The following is a 23,789-nucleotide window of genomic DNA, read 5'->3' on the forward strand; positions in this document are numbered from 1 at the left end:
CACTTTTTCTTTTCTTTTTAGGACGACAAATACAAAACTAGTTTATAAATGCATCCTACATTGTATATTTTCCCAATGGTGTAAGACAGGTCCCAATGGTGTTTAAATCAACCATTATACACATTTGCAAGTGATAAGTTAATATACTTATGATAAGTTAATATACTTATATGTTACTTCTTTTCTTAAAAAAGTAACGGATTAATTTAAGATAAACATTTGCAACATCTCCAGCAGAATCACGTACTGCTTTTGGTAGGAAACGCTTAGCCATAAGACGGATATAGGGATTCTGCCTTTAAATAATCTGATAATACTTTTAGAGAATAACAAGATTGGGTGAAGGAACTTTTTCTTTGCTTATCAGTCTTATCTTGTACAGAAAGTTAAATAAAATATTCCTTAATGTACAGTAGGCAAAATAAAAAACTAACCACCCTTAACAACATTTGATTTAATGATCGAATCTTCACGTTCTAGGACTCATTCTTAATGGTTTGAGGGAGTGACGTCAAATATGATGATTAATTAGTGCAGAAGATAGTTTTAGTAACGAAATCAGACACAGAAACGTACTCCCGAAGTAAACATACCTTTTTTTCGACGGATTTGAATTTCTGACCTCCAAAAAAAAAAGCAGAGGAAGTTGCAATCTGGGATATATGGTCAAGAGAGCGGTCCAAATTTTGGACCTCTTCATGTTAAAGTTACTTGCTACGTATTCCGCCGTATCTCGAAATATTTTAAAGCGAATTGAAAACTTTAATTATTTTTTTATTTATTAAAATTCAAAAGAGATAGATAATTCAATGGCAACATCACAATGGTAAAAAAAGTTCAAAAGTTCAAAACTACCAAGAGGGGATCTTGTGTGTATGAAAGAGATTATATGATCCAAGTCAAAATGCCCTTATAACTTTTAAACGGTATCAATGGAAATATTATTATCAAAATTATAAAATTACATCGGAATAGTTAAATTCGTAACTTCAAGATTACATGTAAGTTCCCATAGGATGAACCCTGTTGAGGTTAGAGTTCGAGATTAGTTAGATAGTTTGAGTTTCCTGTGCTGGCAACATCTTATTGTTTTTATATTCTTTTATGTAAAATAAAAGTTAAGTTTTCAGTTTGTTCTACGTGACTTTCAGTCTGATTTGCTCTCAACAAAATCTAGCATTTGGTGCCGAAATAACTCGGTAAGTCATACTGAACCTTTTATAATTACTTTCGTCAAAAATCTCAATTGGAATGGCTACCGGTAGTGAAAAACTTGTCATATTTAAACGCAAACGAACAACGCTACGTACCGCCATTACGAAACTAACGACGAAATTGAACGATGCTGCTAGTACACAAACTGAAAAGGAATACAACATTGAACGTTTACAAGATAAAGTTAAAGAATTAACCTTGGCAGACGATGAAATACATAATTTTTTAAATGATAATTAAAATAATGTCACCCTTTTGTCCTTTCTGTGAAACTGTCGGACATTGGCCTCAACAGTGCAATGTTGTAACGGACATAGACGTGCGCATACAGAAATTGAAGACTAGTAATAGATGTTTTTTGTGCACTAACCGAGGACATACCAAAAACAATTGCCCCCGAAGAGAAAAATTTCGCTGTGCCAAATGCAAGAGAAAACACCATACATCAATATGCAAATCTCTAACCAATGAGCAGCCTGTGGCTACATCTACAAACAAAATTGATGTATCGCCTTCCAATTTCGTTCATTTGCAAACTGCACGAGTTTTCATAACTGGGCCCACTGGCATTACAAAACTGACACGTTGTCTTTTGGATGGTGGAAGTCAATCTAGTTTCGTTTCTTCTAATCTTGTGGATGCTTTAAAACTTCCAGTAATTTCAACCAGACATTTGGACATTCAAGCCTTTGAATCCCCAGCTAATGTTGGCTACATGCGAAGACAAGTCAAATTTCAGTTATCAAGTATCTGGGACAAATCTAACGTTGATGTTACTGCATTTGAAAGCTCCAACAAATATGCCTCACACCTACCTTCATCAACGGATGTTTCACTCTTTGCTAAAAACAAGCGAATGAAACTTGCTGATCCAGATTATTCATTGTCGAACTTACCAATTGAGATTTTAATCGGTGCAGATTACTACTGGATTGTTATGAATTCTGAAGCGCCAGTCAGGTTGTCGGATTCTCTGGCCTTGGTCCCATCAAGTTTTGGTTGGGTACTTAGTGGAACTCGATCACACGCAACAGTTTCCTTCATTTCAACGGTTCATAATGTTGATGTGGATACTTCAACTCAGGAATTAGATAATGTGGTACGAAATTTCTGGAACTTAGAGAGCATTGGCATACAACCAACACAAGAAAAAATAAGTCCTCACAACTCTGAACTCTTAACGAACTTTCATCAATCTTTTGAAATCATCGATGGTAGAAGAATTGTAAAATTGCCTTGGAAACCAGAAGGTCAAATTTCGTCGAACAATTATGAAGTCGCAATTCAACGATTTAAATCTTTAACAAGGAAAATGCATGCAAATTCAGAATTCAAAGTAAAATATATTGAGCACATGCAAGATTACATTGATAAAAAACACGTTGAAGTTGTCTCAGAAACACATAATGAAGAACGTTTATTTTACTTGCCCCATCACGCTGTAAAGAAAATCACAAATGGAGAAACTAAGTGGCGTATAGTTTTTGATGCATCTTCACATTCTCCAGGTCACCCATCTTTGAACGACGTTCTTGAAGTAGGACCAAATCTTCTTCCCGATATCTTAGCCACATTGTTGAGATTTCGACTTTCTAAAATAGCAATCACTAGTGATGGGCGACAAGCATTCCTGCAGCTGATTCTAGCAGAAGAAGACAGAGATGCAACACGATTTATTTGGTACAATACTACATATACTCCTGATGGGAAACTCTGCACTGAAGATAAAATTGTAACCTATCGATTCACACGTCTTCCATTTGGACTCGTCTCTAGTCCATTTTTATTAGCAGTTTCTCTTCGCGAATTGGCTACAAAACACAAACAAGCATATCCTACAGCAACTAGACACATTGAGAATAACACCTATATGGATGATTTTGTAACGGGAACATCTACGGATACTGAAGCTCTGATTCTTTACCAAAAACTGCAGCAACTTACATCACTTATTAGCCTACCATTAGACAAATGGACTACAAATTCTAAGACTTTGAAAGATATGTGGAAACAAGAAAACGTCTCGTTTAAGGATATCACGCAAGTCTTGGGTGTTAAATGGGATACTACCAGTGATGTTTTTCAAATTGATGTGCAGACAAAAATTGTTCAAGCATGTAAAGAACCAGTTACAAAACGCTTACTACTGAAGTTGATGTCAAAGTTTTACGATCCTCTAGGCTTGTTTGCTCCAGTTACAGTAGTTGTGAAGATATTGTTTCAAGATACATGGCTTAGTGGTATTCAGTGGGATGAACTATTACCTCCATCTGTAGCACAGCAGTGGCACAAGTGGATAAATGAATTACACTATCTGAATGAAATATGCATCCCAAGATGGATTGGCTTTTCCGAAAATTCCGACGTTATCATACATGTGTTTTGCGACGCTTCGGAACGTGCATATGGTGCTTGCTTGTACGCTCGTCACGCAGATGATATTTCTACAGAGATCCATCTCATTTGCAGTCGAAATAAACTAGCCCCAATCAAAAGGGTCACCCTTCCGAGACTTGAATTGTTAGCTGCACTACTAGGAGCTCGCCTACTCCGATACTTTTGCAGGGAAACGAACATGAATTCCCACACTGCCATACTATGGAGCGATTCTACTGTAGCTTTAAGTTGGATAAAGGGAAATCCTAATCAGTGGAAAACATTTGTCTGCAACAGAACAACATAAATTCTTCAAAACACTACTTCAGCACAATGGCGCCACTGTCCCGGTACAGATAACCCTGCGGATCATCTTACTCGTGGTACCTTTCCATCACAGTTATCGATTTTAGAATCTTGGTGGCACGGCCCGAAATGGCTAAAACATGATCCAGAAACTTGGCCTATCAAAGTTTTATCTACACATACACAACCTTTAGTTGAAACTGAATCACGAAGAACCAAATTTCAATCCTCCTACGTTGCAACTACAGAACCCATCATAGATATATCTCGTTATAGTTCTTACACGAAACTTCTTCGTGTGACTGCCTGGATTCTACGTTTTGTATACAACTGTAAAACTCAGCAACGCATAGCTCATGAACTGAATTGTAATGAAATAGAGAAAGCTAAAAAGTATTGGATACAAACTGTACAGAATCAATGTTTCTCAGCTGAAATAAATGCCTTAAAAGCTGAACGTCCCCTGCCGAAAAAATCCAACATTTCCTGTTTCAATCCCTTTCTCGAAGATAATTATTTACGCCTTGGGGGAAGGCTGCAATTTTCAAACATTTCATCTGACACTCGACACCCTTTATTGCTCGATGGTAAACACTATTTTGTCCACCTTTTGATCCAGCATACCCACATACGACTTCACCATTTAGGTGTGCGTATAATCCTGTCCGAGTTACGTTCAACCTTCTGGATTTTAAGAGGACGTCAAGCTATAAAGCAAGTTATTCACAAATGCCTACCTTGCAAGCTGTCCAAAGCGAAATACGGAAAACAAATCGAAGCTCCTTTACCTCCTGAAAGAGTTGTACCTTCTGCTCCATTTACTACCACAGGAATTGATTTTGCTGGACCCGTGAATATTCGATGTTTGAAATCAAGAGACACAGCCTACATAACACTATTTACTTGTGCAACAACACGTGCATTACACATTGAACTTGTGTCGGATCTTACCACAGACAAATTTCTTTTGGCACTACAACGTTTTGTTGGCCGCAGAGGACTCCCACGCACAATCTATACAGACAATGCTACCACTTTTCATGCAGCAAATAAGGACTTGATTCTGCTATGGCAAGTTCTGTCATCAGCTAAAACTCAGCAATATTATGTCCAAAATGGCATAACTTGGAAATTTATCGCCCCACGAGCGGCTTGGTGGGGAGGCTGGTGGGAACGCCTAATAGGAGTTGTCAAGCGATGTTTACGAAAGGTACTCGGACGAGCACTTCTTGACGAGGAAGGTCTGTCCACGGCCCTCATTGGAATAGAAGCCGCTCTGAACAGCCGACCTTTGGTATACGAAGATGGAAAAGATGACAGCTCCACAGCCTTAACACCAAGCCATTTCTTGACAGGACGAAAACTAACGGCCATTCCATCCAGCCCAAATAACAACACAAAGCTAAGAAAAATCTACAAGCAGCAGCAGGACTTACTCGACTGCTTTTGGAAAAAATGGTCTAAGGAATATTTGCTTCAATTGCGGTCATTTCATCAAGTTCGTAATCAGGACAATATCATTAACATCCGAATTGGCGATATTGTACTTCTACAAGAAGATGTCCGACCACGTCACATGTGGAAGAAAGCTAGAGTGGTGAACTTGCATGAAGGACGAGATGGAAAAATAAGATCCTAATGGTCACAATATAACCCGTCCGGTAGCTCTGGTCATCCCCCTCGAGGTCGACCAGGGTGGGGAGGATGTTGAGGTTTGAGTTCGAGATTAGTTAGATAGTTTGAGTTTCCTGTGCTGGCAACATCTTATTGTTTTTATATTCTTTTATGTAAAATAAAAGTTAAGTTTTCAGTTTGTTCTACGTGACTTTCAGTCTGATTTGCTCTCAACAAAATCTAGCAAACCCTTAGGCAGAGGCAGAAATGAGCTTAAAATAAACCATGGTAATGAAAATCATAAAATCTAAAAAGCATGATTAGTTATAAGATAGATCGGAACGATTTATAAGGCGATATAGTAAAATTCAACGATATAGTAAAATTCAAAATTAGTGAAGGGGAGTCACAAGAAGTGAAGAGGAATGAAGGTGATCACAAGACACTTAATGTCTGAAACGCGTAAAATCAGCTCAATAAGAGCATACAATATTTAAAAAAATATTGTTAAATTAAAAAAAGAGTTAAGTCAATAATAGTGAGTAAAAATATCTGATCAGGGACCAAAAATACCCTGAAAATAGATAAAAGACTGAAAACAGTTAAGAAGCCAAACCACAAAGCGTAAAAGTTAAACGAGGTAAAATAACCAGTTCAAGGCTAGATAATAAGATAATTAAAATAATAAAATTAAAAGATAAAAACCAGTAAAGGTAAGTATGAAAGACACCAAGTGAAAACGCTTATAAGTATATAGATTAAAAAGTATTTAAATAAAATTGTAAACACAAAAAGTAAAAGTAGAGTAATAAGAAGAAACTAAAAGTACAAGTAGGAGGCCGTGAGGGACTATGCCAATTTAGTTGGTATCGAGTTGGGCCAGCATGTCTTCCAGTGTAGTTTTAATAATTCTTTTAGTAATATTTCTGAAAGACATATCAGCAAAGATTTGATGCTCTGTATATATGTTATCAAAATTTTGGCCACGGAGATCTTGGAATTTATTGCAGTATTTAATTAAATGTATAACACTATGTTGTTCTCAACAATTGGCATTTTTAGATTTATTAATAAAATTTGTTGGTTTTCATCAGACACACCATGGCCCGTTAAAATTGGTTTAGGTAGAAATCGGCCTGCTGTTTAGTAGTCGTAGGATTCTTAAGACTGTGTAGTTCCAATTTGACCTGTGATGGGGACCACTTCAATATTAAAAGATCAATTAGGCTGAACCCTGTGGTTGCCTGGTCCATCTCCTCGTTGCCCTGGCGTCCCACGTGTGCCTTGATCCAACATTAGGTATAATTTTCTGTAATCAATTCTTTCGTATCTTCAATATTTTTCTATTTTACAGTTGGATCCGCCAGGGCATGGAGTGAGGAGAACGAATTCGTACAAAGAGTGGCAGTATGGATTGGATGGTCGTGCAACCAAAGTAGAGCATGTTGGATAGCCAAAAGCTCAGCAGTGGAGATGCTACAGGTATCTGAGACTCACATGGAGGATGAAAAGGTAGTAATGCAATTTTGCTTAACATTGTATGCAAATCCTGTCTTACATTCTTTCTTTTTATGATCAGTCTCCATTTTCGAACCATCAGTGAAGATCTCGATACCTGTGCCTTCTCCAGGATCTGCTGATCTCCAGGATACAGCTTTAAGATTAGCGGGGTGTCTTGAGGCTGGGTTCTCTGTGTCGATACGATAATTCCAGTATTGTGGTAAGATGCGATTAATATCATCAAGTCTCCTGCTCCATTTCAACCATTTTATAGTGATTTCCTTTATACTTTATAGGGATTACGCCAGGCAGTATCTGGAGTGCCTGAGTTCTGGTTGCTGAGTAAGCTTTGTTGCGTAAAGCAATTAAGATAATATTTGCAGCATCTTTAATTTATCATTGAATTTTACATTATTTTTGTAACAGACATTGCAGCGCATAAAATGATTCATTCACTGGCCTGGAGATATATTTTTTTAATACATGTGGCTTGAGACCCCATGTGGCTCGAGACCCCATGTAGCTCTGGCCACTATTTTAATTTGTTGTTTACAATTATATATCCTCTCCTTAACCTCATTAAGGTACAATAAAACATTAAATACAAAAGAGTGTAATTAGAGCGAAAAATATTTCCAAATTAGCTAAACACATAATTAATCCTAATTTCACCGAACTTTCGAAGTGTTTTTCCAAAATCAGAGTATTAGTTAAAAACTAAGAAACTATGTATTTGAAAAAAATCACAATCATATATATTGTTTATATTATTATTAAAAAAAATAGAAATTTGGTAATCTTGTTTTGCTTTTTTTCCTCTAAAACATGATTTAAATTTTTATTCAATTCCACGCATTTAAATGTTAAAGCAATTAACATTATCCTAAAATAAAACTACTAAATTATTTTTACTAACCGTTTAATTAAAGTTAACTGAAATCTCTTAGAAAAATAAAGTTTTAAAAAAAATTTCAGACGTTAAGAACAAAAATAATTTTATTGGAAATATAAGTCGGATGTAACTAAAAGAAGTCTTTAATTAAACTGGAATTAATGAAGCAAGCCAGATTAAGTTTTAAAATAATAATTATTTTTAGACAATTATTTTTGAAATAACTTCTTTTTATTACAATAAATTAATTTTGCAATTCATTTAAAGAATTCTCCTTTAATTCCAGTTCCATTTATTTTATGTTTAAAAAAAGTCTAAACATTTTTAATTTTTCTGTTTTGTTTAATCTTTCAATATTAGGATGGCTTAAAACCACGAATATATCCAAGAAGAAAATGATTTGAGAAAGCTGAAAAAAATTGATATTGTATGTTCTGTTTAAAATTTTATTGAAGATGCAGCTACATGTCCTATAGTCTGGAATGTTCTATGAAAAGATTTGCAAAATGGAATAATTTGGTTATATATTATTTAAGCCTATTTTTAATTTAGACATTTTGAACCTGTTGTATGTGTATATAAGTAAAGAAATATGTATGTATTTTGAACCTTTTTGAACCTGAAGTATCTGTATGTGTATGTTAAATGCTTTAGTTCGACACATTGCAAAGACGAAACATTCGTCGGTTTCTGATTCGTCGGTTGCGTTCTCACTCGTAAAAATGGATTTCTAAAAAAACTATGGCTCAGCATTTTCATTCAAATTTTACTGTGTTTACGTTCTTATTCTTAATTGTAAATCACATTCTAATATTCTAATTTTTCATAGATGCAATATTGCATTTGGAGTTTTATGTTGCTTTAATGTAAAATTATAATACATACAGGAAAATAAAATTGCTAAGTAAAAACACAATTCTGGTTAATAGGCCCAAAATATACCGTGCTTAAACCATTTATTTGGTAGTTTTTCATATAAAAAAGGTTACTGAGAATTCCGGTTTTCAAAATTACCACTCATTTAGTAAAAAATGAAAAACTGAAAAATAAATTTAACTGCATAAATGGGTTTCATACTATACTCTAAGCTATCATGATAAAATTACCAAATTTTACGACAAATTATAAAACCATATTTCATTGTTAATTTTACCAAAATCGTTACAAAAGCTCTTCGGAAAAAAATGCTGGGCCTTCGGGTGTTCCTATAGAGACAGAAACACGGTAGACTTAACCATATTCTGAGAGTTTTAATCATAATTTTTCTTTAGTATAACAAGAGATATAATTGTTTTACAAAAAAATTAAATGAATAAAACCTATGCTTACAATTTAGAATTTAATAATAATACATGTCTACTTATAATGAAAAATAATAAAATTCACCTAATTGTACCGGTTTAAATTTTAATGAATTCAAGCATTATTGGGATATATTTTTTTAAAGCTAAACATGTAAGATTTATTTCTATCCACTACTTAATTAAATTAAAAATTATTCAACAGCACAACAATAAATTTTTTATTTAGCTTTTAATACAAGATAAATAATGATAAACAAACAATTATTCACCTAATCGTGTCTCGTGCCCGTCTCATGGCTAAGTGTATAACATTTATGCCCTTTGCCTTTATTCAATTTACCTTACAGAGATTTTTTTCTTCTCTTTTTTTAAAAATAAAAATTATTAAATGATTTTATATTAAAATATTTTGAATGAATTAATTTTATTCTATCATTAATATTATTATAGCTATTGTGTGAATATGTAGAAATTATAAAAGTTTAATTTTTGTCCTTTTTAGCCTTTGTCATTTCTCACCCTATAGAATTAAATTTTTAACGTAATTGTAAAACATGTCCAATATACATTGAACATATTTTTGTTTTTCATTCATAGGATTATTAGAAACGTATACTATATTCTCACAATTCATTAGAAAAATTCAGTACAAATTAATTTAATTTAATTTAAGTTATTTTATTGTGTTCACTTGTCGTTTGTATATTTCATTTATATGTATACGTATATATATATATATATATATATATATATATATATATATATATATATATATATATATATATATATATATATATATATATATATATATATATATATATATATATATATATATATATATATATATATATATATATATATATATATATATATATATATATATATATATATATAACGTCGTTTGCCAAGTGGAAGGGTTAAAGTCTTAGGCAGGGAAGGAGGGCACAATATTTATTTATTAATTATTAGACAGAGAACAGCTATAAAAATGGTCATGGAATGTTGTGTTCTTCGATATATGTTAGAAAAATCTTGCAAATTAAATCCGTAAAATGCTTCGTTTTAGGAAATAAGGGAAATCTTACTAATTGTAATTGGTTTATCAAATAGGTCACGCGATTCCCGTAAAGAGCAAAGGGAAAAATATCTTAGTTTTAATTAATGCATAGTTGAGCCAAAAACAGATTTAAGGACTGGATGTGAATTTAAAAGTGTGAGAAATTGTTTCGATTAGAATAATTAAATAAAAGACAAGGATTTACAGGAAAGGAATAATATAAAAAGATCAATTCATGCTTTTTATGTTACATATATTTATATTATTAAATTTACCATTATAAATTCACATATTGAGGAAACTAGGAATACATCATAGATCGTAAGATTATTCATCAAAACATGTGGGTGAAATTGTCTGAGCTTTTAGTCTAAACGTTAAGAGATGTTGCATTTGAATCTATTTAAAGGGAGAAATATTATAATATAAATCACAATATTCTGCGATATTTTTATAGATTAGTTTTTATTTTATAATTATTAATCTTCCCCCCCCCTCATATGTGCTATTTAAAGAAGCATACACATAATATGAGGTCAAGTAAACTAAGTTCATTCAAAATAATATTTTTAAAAAAATCAGTTCTGTTACCGTCATTTCGTCTGCTTTAAATGCATTTTGCTTCCCTTCATTATTCTAATAAATATATTAATTCATCAATTAAATGTTGTGGGAATTACCGAAGTATCTCCTAACCATTTAATTCTATTCATTTAAAAAAATTCTACTTACGTATTCAGGTTTCATAATTTTGTATATCGCAATTTTTGATGAAAACCCTTATGTTGTACACATTTTTAATGGGTCATTACCGTTCAAAGTCAACAAAAGATACAAACAACTAACAAAGCTCTAGTTGTAATAATATTCGAATGATATAGGATAAGCCTTCATATCATGGGCATAAAGGAGAGATAACTAGTTTAAATATCTCTGCTATTTTTTAATTTATTGCAGCAGGTGCAGTTTTGCAAGAAGCAGTTTAACTGTTTTATCAATTTGGATAAAGCAATACCTTTCGTGCCAGCAAAGAGTATGCAAAATATAAATGTTTATTTCATATAGGGGTTAAAATATTATTCGAGAATGAAATATTCTGTAATTTTCTAACGCGAAGGTTATATTTTATCACCTAGCTGGATGCTTCAAGCACATATGTATACCAACATATATTCCTAATTAAAACTCAGGAGAATATTAATGAAGATTGACGTTAGAAATTTGAGGTTTATCTATCATTATCAGCCATTGGAGAGATATGCACATAAAATAGAAGAGAGATGGCCAGTTTTCATTAATACGCATTCACATATCTAGGATCATAGTGTCCTAAACAAATTTAGAAATTGAAAAGTTTGAAAATAATATGTATTTCATTCAGTTAGTTCCCCCCCACGCTTAATATCTTCAAATAAATAAATCTAATTAGGATATCTTTGGGTTCTTTAATGGTTTTCGTTAATCTTATAAAGAAAGCTAATGAAAAGAAACGTTTAGCTTTTTTGTTATAATAGTGAAACCACTGTTTTTTTAATTTCTGATGACCCCTAAGAACCCTGCATATTACATTCTGATTTTACAGACCTAATATATTATCCAATAGATCGATAAAACCTACTTGAAAAAGCTGTACAAATTATCCGTTTCTATTTACTCAGAATTTGAATTTAATAAATATAAGTGAGAATTGAATACAATACAATGCCACAAGTGATGAATACAATACCATAACTGAAAACAATGACTGAGTGACACGTATGAGGTGCTTGCAACGGTTTTATGAAACATGTACAAACTTTCAAAACATTTGCCAAATAAGTAGTAACTTTTTTTTTAAGTTATTGATTAAATATATGCATACGATTTTGTTTATTTGATTCTTTTTGCTTTTTTACCAAGATGAAATTGATTCCTTACTAGAGTATTGTAAGTTTTTCACGCTTAATTGTATTAAATGAGGTATTTTTCATATTTTAACTTCACTTTTTTACTGTATTGGATGGCATTAAGAGACGTTAAAGAGAAAAGACCATTTGTTAGTTTAATTTCAAACAGTTTTTTCTAAATATTTGTTTTAAATATATTCCAAATATTGACATTTTGTATCTCTCTCCTTAGTACTTTCATCTCAATTTTTTTTAAAACTAAACTATGGGCATCTATTCTAGACTTAAGCATTTTGATATCGAATATTTACAATAAAGTTATCATAAATGATATTGTGTAATCACTTTCATGAACATGCACTTAAGTTTGAGCAAAAGTAACAATGATTTTTGTAACAAAATTTTTTATAATAATAGAGTTTCAGTTTAAAGAGAAAATTCATAGTTGCACCCTCTGTTAAGAAAAGAACTAAAAGTGTCCCTTTTTACTAAAACAAAATTAGCACCGCCCCTTTATTTCAGGTTACAATTTGACCAGGCCCTTTCATCACCCTTTCGGTCTACGTATGACCTTTGGTCTACATAGCACTTTTACCTTAGGTTATTAGACCGAAACAGGTCTGTCAGTATCACGACTGCATCTGTTAAGGATGTATTGATATTTTGTATAAGACTTTTTAATATGGATAACGCCATTATTTAAAAGAGTTTCTTTTAAATAATGGTGTTATGACGATAAACAGAAATTATAACAATGAATTTGAAAAAAATATTTTTTTTAAAAAAACTTACCATTGGCTGCTTGTTGATTCTGGAATATGTTCTCCTGTTCCCCAATAACCCTGTGGAACATATTTTGATAAAAGAGTTTCATAATCCGACACATAATCGGCCACTGACAAAGATTTTATCTTTGTCAAGAGCGACTTTAAAGCCGCAGTCGCGTTCTCCGCGGTAGCCAACTTTGCGAATAGGGTTAAAAGTTTTTTTTCTTCCAAATATATTGTATAAACTATGCAATTTATAATTTATCCTTAGTGCACATCTAACAAAGGTTATTTTGTAGATTAATAGTTTGAAACTGCAGCTGCTCAGTTAAAATAAAAAAAAACTTGAAAATGATCCAGAATGTACATAAACCCTAAAAAAATAAACTTTTTTGTCGGATTTTATTGTGCATAAATAACTCAACTTTCTTAAAGTTTATTTTATAGCTAATGACAACAAATTTTGATAACTAAGAAACCGTTTGAGACTTATAGAACAAAAACAAAATTCTAAGTCTAACTAAACTCTAAAGTCACACAATTTTAAAGCATTTTGAAGAAGATATAAAAAAGAGAACGTTTAGTGGAAAATGCAAAGAAGTTTTCCAACAGGTGTGTTTATGTTCAGTTATGCCTTCTAGTCAAACAGTGATAAGTTAGAGGTATGTGAAAAGAGATTATAGATTTCGCACAGGTGGGTTTTCATGATGATGCGCGCGCCCCTTTCTTTTAGTTGTTGTCATGGTGATTGTGATGTAGACCACCAGTAAAAATGTAGAGGGGAGTTTAAATGAATAGACCATCTAATTCATTTCGGGAATTGTTTTTTAGCAAATGCTTGAATGAATGAGTATATCAACTAATTCAGTTTGGAAATTGTTTGTTAGTAAGAAGTTGAATAAATAAGTACACCATTTGACTCATTTTGAAGATTGTTTTTTATTAAGAAGTTGAATTAATGAGTACATCATTTGATTCATTTTGGAATCTGTTTTAATGGTAAAAAGTTGCAGAAATCAGTACAGCATCCGATTCATTTTGGGAATCGCTTATTAGAAAAAAGCTGAATAAATGAGTACACCGTCTGATGTATATTGAGAATTATTTTTTTTAGGTTTTGTTTTTTAGTTAAAAGCTGAATAGATGAGTTGACCATAGTTTCAATCATTCATTTTGCAAATTGTTTTACAGTAAGAAGTTGAATAAATAAATTCACCATCTGATTTATTTGTAAATTTTTTTTTGGCAAAAAGTTAGATTAATGAGTTGACTCTAATTCATAATCCTCTCATAATTAAAAACAAGACAAATCATTTATATTTCAGTTTAATTTCAATAACATCATAAAGTGACAGATGATTAACCTTTAATGACTTTACTAATTAAATTATATTTTGTCGGAAATAATTTATAAAGAAAAAAAAATGTTTTTTTATATCTTATTCATATTACCTGCAGAAAACGTTTTCCTTATTGAGAGAAAAATATGGACAAAACTGTAAGAATATGGTAAAATTTACTGTGCTTCTTATGGAAACCTCAAAAAAGCTCGTTGAATCTTACAGAAGCTCTTTGGTTATAATTTAAAAAAATAAAGAATAAAATATTGTGAACGAAATATTTAATATGTGATTAAATTTTGCAAATATAGGGATTTTGAAAAATTGATCATGATACCTTAGAGCTTGCTCAAAAAGTCATTTATTTGGTTACATTTACTTTTCCGTTTCGTTTTTGCTAAATATGTGATGGTAGCACGAACTATAATTTTGAAAATCAGAATTATCTGGAAACCGGTAAATTATGAACAAATATATTGCCAAACGAATGGTTTCAGTACCATATATTTTGATTTTATCAGTCATCATCAGTATCAAAACATTTAAAATATCCAAAATCAATATTTAAGCAGAAATAAAAAAAAAATGAGATTACTTTTAAATTTTAACGAAATACAACTAAAGAAGGTATTTAAAACCTCAGAACGAATTTCATTGCCACAGAGTACAAATGTAAGTTCCTAGAGGATAATTTAGAAAAACTTTCAAGTTTCAACAGTCAATAAAACGGGTGAAATTAATTGTTACCACACCTTCTTCTTTATTGATTTGGCAGACAGCTTCTATGATGGCATATTAATTTATGACTTAAAATGTATGTAAATGTTTTACAATATTTTTTAAAAAAGATTCTAAGAATATACACTCATGGACAAAAAAATTAGGGCACCAAGAAGGAGTCGTCAAAATTAAACGAAATTTTACATACGTAATGGTTACTTTGGTATAAGTAAATGATTAGAAAATCAAAGATTATCGTTTTTCTTTGATTATCTAATCATTTATTTATATCAAAGTAGTCATTACTTAATTTCGTTTCATTTTGACGACTCCTTCTTGGAGCACTAATTTTTTTGTCCATGAGTGTATTTTAATTATAGTGCTTACGAAACACTATGTATATCAAAAGAGAATTTGAGAAAGATTTGTAAATTCAATTGTTTTGCATTATGGATGATATTTGCGGAAGACAAATAACTCCATGTTTATACGGACGGATCAAAGATTCAAGACTTATCTGAATCTGGAGTTAATAGTAAACTCTTTTCTCAATGTGCTCCATATGCCTAATTTTGCTACAAGGATCAACGCAATTTATATAGCACCAGAGAACTTTAAAATAATAACAAATATATCCTCGAAAGTGGTTATTTTAGTAGGTTCAATATCAGTCATGAAAGCAGTAACGGAAAAACCATTGTTTTGAAACTGAGATCATATTTGAAATCAACAAACTTGAAACTTTCTTAAGAAATTGAAAAAAAGAATTATATTTCAGTGGGTTTTCACACGTATATATCACATTATATCAATTATATATCACACGTTGGCATCTGAGGTAATGAGCAATTAAGCTTTCTAGCAAATAGTAGTCTAGCAAACTATATGAATTTCCAAATAAAGCCGTAACACAAATATTACGGAGATGGAAATTATTTAAATTTTCACAGAGAAGAATAACAATATACACTGTAAAGAATTCCTTATAAATTTATGGTATAAAAACCGACCCTTCAGGTTCATCATCCCTAAAATTCATTTTTACCGTAAAATATTATACCGTAATTATTATTTAATTAGAATGATTCAATGATTTGTAAAAATTAAGATAATTATTACTGTAAAAATTAAGGCATGTGACGATTATTGTCCCTCGACTTATTTTTTCTTGCTGTCATTTCATCTGAATTTTTGTTACAGTGTTGAGTAAACGCTAGTATTATATGTTAGAATTTTTGTTTTTAAAGATTATCATGACAAGTAAAAAATAATTTCTTTTTAAATTAAAAGAAATTATACACTAAGATCTTCGACACTGTTTGATTCTTCTTTTTAATTCTTTTCCTTCTAAGAAATTCTTTGTAAAAGAATTAAGCACACTGAAAGAATCCAATTTTACATTAATCCTAGATAAAGTCTTTTGATGCAATTTTACTCTTGCCACATTCTTACAAAAACCAATTAGAGTTAAGGGAGAGTCCTTTATTGTATTTATTGCAGGAATAGTGGATACTTTAGGCAACAGAAATTGTCTTTAAAAGGCACTGTGCATTTATAGAAAAGTAATTTGCTTTTCTGTCGAATTTCACTCATATTATTTACTCACAAATAGTATATGAATTGTAATTTATAAAGTGTATTTGATTGTTACAATCAGTGGTAGTCCTACTTAATATATTTTAATTTACTAATTAGATAATTCTGTATAAAAATGCAGTTTTTAATGACTTGCCGATAAATTTAAGCTAAGTTTTATAGAAATGTTAAAAATAACATTTTATAAGGTAAAAATCACAAAAGTTTACATTATAGTTACATTATAGTCGTAAAACCTACATTATAGTTAACTAAAACAACAACTACTTTTTTTTAATGTAGTGACTACAAACTACTTTAGAATTGTACTAACTACACCAGTACTTTAAGGAGATGAATTTACATTAAATATAAGTGAATAATGAAGAAATATATATTCATGTTTACATGAGCCAGCTTGTCATTTCAAAACATTTTTAGACACCGATTAATTGGTTTGAACCTTTCACTGAGCTCAGAATTTATTTTATATTATTCTGTATTATATTTATCTGAGCGTAAAAAAGAACAACTCAAGAGTGAAATGAATGATTAGTCATTACGCCGAATTTCTAGCTGAAATCTTACATTTGTTACTGAACACTGTCTCAGATTAAATTAAGCATGATAAACTTATTAAATATCAGGAGATCTCTGCTTGCTCCGATTACGTTTCTCAAACATTACAACGCAATCATTTCTGTTTATCGATGAAAAAAATATCATTAAATTAAAATTATAAGTCTTTTTTTCATTTATTGTATTAACACAAATTTGTTTCGATGTTTTCTGATAGGGACTAACGAAATAAAATTCAAAGATAATCATTTTGCTCATTCACCATTGTAATTCCAGCCTCATTTTAAATTTTAAATACGTATTTAATTTTCATTTTTTATAAAACTTTTTAAATATTTTAATAAAAGAGATTCCTTAGCTGAAGTTCGGAATAAATATTGCAAGATTGCCTTACATTTTTATGTAGGTACTTAGTATTCAGACACAATTTTACGTTAAAAATATTTAAAAAAGTATATATATACATACATACATATAACCTAAATTTTTTATATATATTTATTTAGTTACATTTATTAATATCTTACAGGCAGCAGTGTAGTTTATAGATATTTGTTCGACTTCTCGTTTTTAATTCTCAGTTTATTTTTCCTTGATTGTTTTTAAACTCCATGTTCTAAAATATCCTAGTAAAATTAATTATATAATAATTTACATCGGAAAATTTCTCATTGTGTTATTTAAATTCAAACTATTTAAAATCATTTTATTTTACAATCTTATAACATTCTTTAATTTAAACACCCAAGTATAGTTTGATGTCAGAATTAAATTGTACAGTGATGTTCTTAGCTTATCTTTTATGTTTTAACTATTTGTGGTTTGAAGAAAAAGAACCTAAAGCCTTTGAGTTAGATGGACCATGAATTGTTTAAAATAATTCTTTTATCCACTGCAGAAGAATCCAAAATGCTTTTGTTGCTCATATATACAGAATAAGATTGTGTATAATAATCAATCATTAAACAAATAAATAACTTTGATTACATACAAGCACATTAAAATCATACATAAACTGGGAATTTGGTTAATATTTGCTGTCACTCTTTGAAAAATTTTCTAGTGACTGGCATTCATAAGCCAGGGAAATGACAGCCAGGATAATGACATTTTATAGCATTTAACTTTAATTTAGCATTTTGGCCTAAGACGTATACTTCAAACAAAAAACAACAGGATTTCTTGAAATAACTCAGGTAAATCTATGTAGTTTATGTTATTAATGATTTTAAGAAGACAGGAAAATGACAAGAACGTATTCACATAGTAAAATTTTTTGAAATAGATTTTGAACCAGAAAGTTGGTTCTTTATTCCTGAAATGAGACATGTTCTGAAAGGATGGTATTCTAATCAATCTTTTAACTTAAGATATTGATTGCTGGTACTATCTATTTTGGTTATAAATTACAAAAAAAAATGGCCAGGAAAACGACTGATTTAAATGTGGGAAGCAAATTATTGACAGAAAAAAAAATTTAAACCAAGTTTTTGGAAGTAATATCCACTGCATATATTCTAGAAATCCTTGCAACGGTTGAGATAAACAGAATTAGGTATTGAAAAATTTTTGGGAAGTTTTGAAGTTAAATTTTTTTCTATTATTGGAAATATAGTTTATGACATACCAGGAAAATGGCATTTTGAAATTCAATTCAATATTTTATTCAAAATAGTCAATGGTAATGCAAAGTCATTTTAAAATGCTAACAGCATTGCTATTTATAGATTTTTTTTTAAAAAAAAGTTCGCTTAGTAGTATAGTATTTGATCTTGGAGCAAAACACTGTCAATATTCGTATTTCGGGAGAATCACCCCTCATATATATCTATATCTATATCCATATCTATCTATCTGTCTATCTATCTATCTATCTATCTATATATATATATATATATATATATATATATATATATATATATATATATATATATATATATATATATATATATATATATATATATATATATATATATATATACAGAGAGAGAGAGAGAGAGAGAGAGAGACAGATAGATATATTTATATATATTTTTATGTATACATGTATGTATTATTATTGTTCTACTTAATGCATAGCTTTTCTTTAATAATCTAATGTTTGAATAAACTATTTTAAATTTTTTTATTTAGCTTAATAGTTATATTTATAATAAAATAATATATTTTTTTAATTTAAAATAATACTTGAATGAAGTTTTAAAAATTGGTGACACGGCTCTTTTTGTATCAACCTAGTCACTGAATAAAATATTTTGTATTTTTTAAGTATTAGTATAACAATATTTCATGAAAAATAATGAAATTTATAATTATAACAAATTATACTGAGTGGATTTTTTAAGAGATGGTGTAACTCAGTAATTCATAATAACTAATAAAAATATGGGTACTTAAAACTAATACAGCAATTTTATTGAAAATTGTCCAGTTTTTGGATAAGTCTGATCATTTGGTCAAAATTTATTCGGAGTGCAAATTGTTTATTGTGCTTTTTTTATTCTGTCTACTGTTTAATGCGTAAAAATTATCAAGAACAAATCAAACAATCGTCTTCAAACATTGGATTGCTCTCATTTAAAACTACGTAAATTGAGACCTGTTAGCACAATATTAATGAGGAAATAATAAAAAAATAGTAAATAATTGAAAATAATTAATAATAGAAAGTAATAAATAATAAAAATTAAGGAAATAACACAATATATGATCCTAAATAATTATTCTTTACATGAAATTAGGTATGGATAAGCATACTGTTTAATAATTATGTGCTACAGTCTTTTGAGATTTTGCTCCATTGACTTCTAAAATAAGGTGAGGTAAGCAAAAATTAAGATTGGCATTGAGGGGTTCAATCTCTCGAACACTCTGTTGCCTAAACTAATCCTGCCGTATTTTCCAGATGATGGATAAACAATACAAATTCTCACATTTTGAAGATCAAGAATATGAATTAGGATAAAAAAATTTAGGTCAATACAGTAAAAATATTTCTATTTTACTGTGTAAGGTTCCGTAACTTAAAATAACGTAAGCAATAATTAATTAGCATATTTAAGTTTAGAGTTTCTAACTATTAAGAACTTAATAAACTAAAAATTAGATTAGACTTTAAGAAATGCCAAATCGAATTATGGTAAAAATATTGTCACCTTGAGTACAGCATTCGTAAAATCCACCGTAAAATTTCACATTGTAGCAATATTTATTTACAGTAATACTAGATTAATAAATAATATTTACAGTAATGTTTATTTAATTACAGTAAAACAGTGATTTCATAGTAAAAATGACTACTCAAAAATTACAGTATATCAGATTTTTGTTCCGTAAAATTTTACTGTAATAAGTATAGTTCCCCTGATGGTTGATACTTTTACCGTAATTTGATCAGCAACTTTTTATGATAAAGAATTTTTGGCGGTCACTTTTTTATACTGCCATTCTTTTAATATTGAACTGAATATAAAAATATAACATAATGTATATGATGCTGTTTTCAATTTAGAAATACATTGTAAAAAATTCTGAATCAAATGACGGTATAAAAAACCGACACATTGGGTAATCTATTTTTACCATTAAATTTTATCCGTAAAATATTATTACTTAAATTTTAGAGTAATATTTAATTAATTAGAGATATTCAGTGGTTTTGTGGTTATTATTACTGTAGAAACTACGGTAAGGGAAGGCGTTGTAACTGGAGATAGTTTAACAGCAACTATTTTTACTTTTACTTGGGTGAAGATTATAGTAGATTTGTAAGTACTGTTTTATTGCTTACCTTTTAAAATATCTATGAAAGCTTTAAAATTAAAAATATGCTGTTTTATAAGTTAGTAATAAGTTGTTTTTTCACCCTTTTAAAGTATCACAAGGAACAACACCTTGTTGTACCTACAGGGTTTTGTACGAAATGAAAAATAAACAAAATAGAGCAAATAAATCTTAATAAATGAATAAACATAACAAAATATTATAGAAAAAATAAAAATAAAGCTTTTTTTACCTATAGATTAGTCCATGGGTAGATATATGCACTGAAATATTTGATGATATTGACTTATGGGCAGATATATGATATGTCATATAAGCACTGAAATTCACAGGGAACTTGCGTGATTGCACGCACTGAACTTGAGTGACTAACGCACTGAAGATCGCGTTGCTCAGGGTGAAAGGTCCCGCAGTGAACTGATCGTTAAGACACGGTTCCCAGCAGATCACCGAAGTCAAGCATCACTGGCTACGGCCAGTGTGCGGGTGGTTGACCACTTGGATCAGCCTGCGTATGGACCAAAGGTGCGTTGTATTGGTCCTCGTTAAACTGTTCTACCATAAAGTGCTCGACTTCGCGTGCAGATCGTCGGGCTACCGAAGCGGGGGTGCCGTCCCCTCTGCAGAGGATCAAAATTGTGATGGCATGTTTTCAGATCATCCTCAGGGATGTTTCCTAGACCGTCGCCAATAGCCCATTGTGCAGCTCTAGTGCGACATAAATGAACAACAACAACAGGGTGAAAGCAATTTACATATTACTTCTTCCTGTATTTCACGTGAAGTTTCATTTCCTCAAAGGAAAGTGTCCGTTTCCGTTTTAACAAGGTATTTGATTTAATACACAATGTCAAATATTTGTTAAGTTTTGTTTTGTTTTTGCGACGTAATACCAGCAAGTTCTGTGACATAAGATCTTCTTACAAGCAAGTTTAACTGAAACCTAATCGTCCTCCTCAATTCCGCGACATTTAAAATCATAATGAAGGGATATGTCCATTTCTTCTTCCAACACTCCTTTCATCAATGCTTGCATGGTAATATCATTATCTTCGTCAGACAAAAAAGTCATTTGCTCATCCTAAGGACTGGAGGTCTCTATAACTTGGGTTTTGGTTTTCTTTCTGGGGTTTCTTTTGAGATTTTTTGTACCACAATACAGTTGTCTTGTACCAGAATACAGTAGAACGCCTCGTTTCACTTTCTTTTCTCTTAAAGTCTGCCTTCCCCTTGCAGTCTTCCTTCTAGTCACAGTTTTGAGAAATGGGCGAATTTCAGGAGTCACGATTTCTGGGGATAGTTTTGGTGTTGATGAGATCTGCTACTCGGTGAAGGCTGAACTATACTGGTATTTATATAGCGGGTGAGAGTAGGTAAATCAACCATATTTTCAATTGCTAGTTCTTGACTCTCACTATCTGCAACAGTAGTACTGTTTCGGATCAATTCTCAATCTGTTACGACGACAAAAACTTGCCTTCAGTAAATATATTTCTTTTAAAAGGAAATATTTCTGTTATCTTAAATCACATTTCAATATGTTTTTTAGGGAATGCTGCTTTGTATGCATTACCAATCGATCCAGCGACATCATATATCTGGATAGGTCTTCCAGGATTTGTCTATCAGGATTAAACTAGGATTCCATCCAGCCATTTATGACGCTGTTGTAGTACCCTTTATATGGACCAAATACAGTCCGGACCAACGGCTGTTGTTTGAGGGAGGTGTGGGGCGGAAGGTCAACATCACCACGCCATTGTCTTTTACTAAAGCTAAATAGTCAATCGATTAAATCTAATTGTCAATAGCTTACTAAATCGAAGAGTCAAGTGATTTTCTAACAAAAGAAAGATAGGTTTGTCTTTTGTTTGTATCACATGCTCGATAAAATGTTTCAGAAACTTAAGAAATTAGTAGACACTTGGATTTGCACCACCAATTGCACAGTTGTACGCTCCAATAAGAACGACTAAAGAGAATATAGAGAATGGCTGGTTCACTCCTTACTCTAAGCTGAAGCACCACCGTGTCGTCACTGACTGAAATCAGAAGCTCGGAGAGGCACGAGTCGCCTTAAAGAAGTGAGCTAGCCCTTGTATTCACTCTTTAGCCTTGTCCAATAAGAGTGTGTTATTGAAAATTGACAAGAGGAAATATCAGCATTTGTGGAACACTCTTATCGAATCGATAGCATTGTTGCATGATATCATTGTTAAGTCATTTTTCCACCGAAGCAACAACGCCTGGTTTATTCCTTTAGTACAAATAATTTTAGGCGGCTCAGGAACGGTTGAATTACCAGTTTCATCTGCATTGCAAACGTCGTTGGGTTTAAATTTATGTCTTTGCATTTCAACCTGTAAATTATTAACAAAATTAGTTGTTCGTGTTTACTTTGTTAAAGCTTGTAGCTCTAACAAGACTCGTAGACTCTGGTTTACCTAAGCTTAGGCTAGAATTGCATTCCCTAGTCTCATAAATAGAGCTCTCCGGCGGATTCAGAAGTAACCCTTCCTCTTAGTAAATGGATTTTACCATTTGGTTGTTAACTATTTGGTATTTGGTTATTCTTAGACCATAATACAGGGAAGTTGCTTGTTTTAAGTACCTAACTAGCTTAAGTTCTTCATCATTTATAAATACTTTTTGCAGCATTTTTTTTCACTTTGATAGACAAATCGAGGTTTATCTTCATTTAATTCTCATGTTAAATATGTTGTATAGTGTTGACTTACAGTTGAGTTGTTCAAACCATATTTTCGTTCAGCTTCCTTTGCATTAGGTTTCCCTAGAGCATATCTTTTAAGGCATATTATAAAGTTGAAAGGCCGATCCTTCCTGGCGTTTTGCATTTTTTGCTGAGAGGCATAGT

The 23,789-nt window shown here is 31.1% G+C and overlaps 2 protein-coding genes across 2 annotated transcripts in view; one reads left to right on the forward strand and one right to left on the reverse strand.

Annotated features, from left to right (window-relative positions):
- Nucleotides 1-1,251: 1,251 nt before the first annotated feature.
- Nucleotides 1,252-6,964, forward strand: LOC147809405 (uncharacterized). Its single transcript, XM_087162794.1, has 6 exons — nt 1,252-1,398; nt 1,691-2,465; nt 2,577-3,839; nt 3,921-5,355; nt 5,908-5,962; nt 6,866-6,964. Exons 1-6 carry the CDS (start codon nt 1,252-1,254, stop codon nt 6,962-6,964), a joined length of 3,774 nt encoding a protein of 1,257 aa, XP_087018920.1.
- A 40-nt stretch (nt 6,965-7,004) lies between these two features.
- Nucleotides 7,005-23,789, reverse strand: part of LOC147809406 (uncharacterized) — a 35,686-nt gene continuing 18,901 nt past the window's right edge. Inside the window, exons 3-4 of the mRNA XM_087162795.1 lie at nt 12,943-13,045; nt 7,005-7,260 (exon numbers count right to left, since the gene is read on the reverse strand). Of these exons, the coding sequence (XP_087018921.1) occupies nt 7,005-7,260; nt 12,943-13,045 (359 nt within the window). The remainder of the gene's footprint in view (nt 7,261-12,942; nt 13,046-23,789) is intronic.

The sequence above is a fragment of the Parasteatoda tepidariorum genome, chromosome 5 (assembly GCF_982258835.1).
Source record: "Parasteatoda tepidariorum strain Cologne lab strain chromosome 5, Ptep-v5.0, whole genome shotgun sequence".
NCBI lineage: Eukaryota > Metazoa > Arthropoda > Arachnida > Araneae > Theridiidae > Parasteatoda > Parasteatoda tepidariorum.

Bases quoted from the DNA above. Each gene is read 5' to 3' on its own strand.
- LOC147809405 (XM_087162794.1), top strand. From the start codon at position 1,252: ATGGCTACCGGTAGTGAAAAACTTGTCATATTTAAACGCAAACGAACA. The intron at 3,840-3,920 runs GTTGGATAAAGG...ACACTACTTCAG, and splicing joins CGATTCTACTGTAGCTTTAA to CACAATGGCGCCACTGTCCC. The intron at 5,963-6,865 runs GTCTGAAACGCG...TCTATTTTACAG, and splicing joins GTGATCACAAGACACTTAAT to TTGGATCCGCCAGGGCATGG.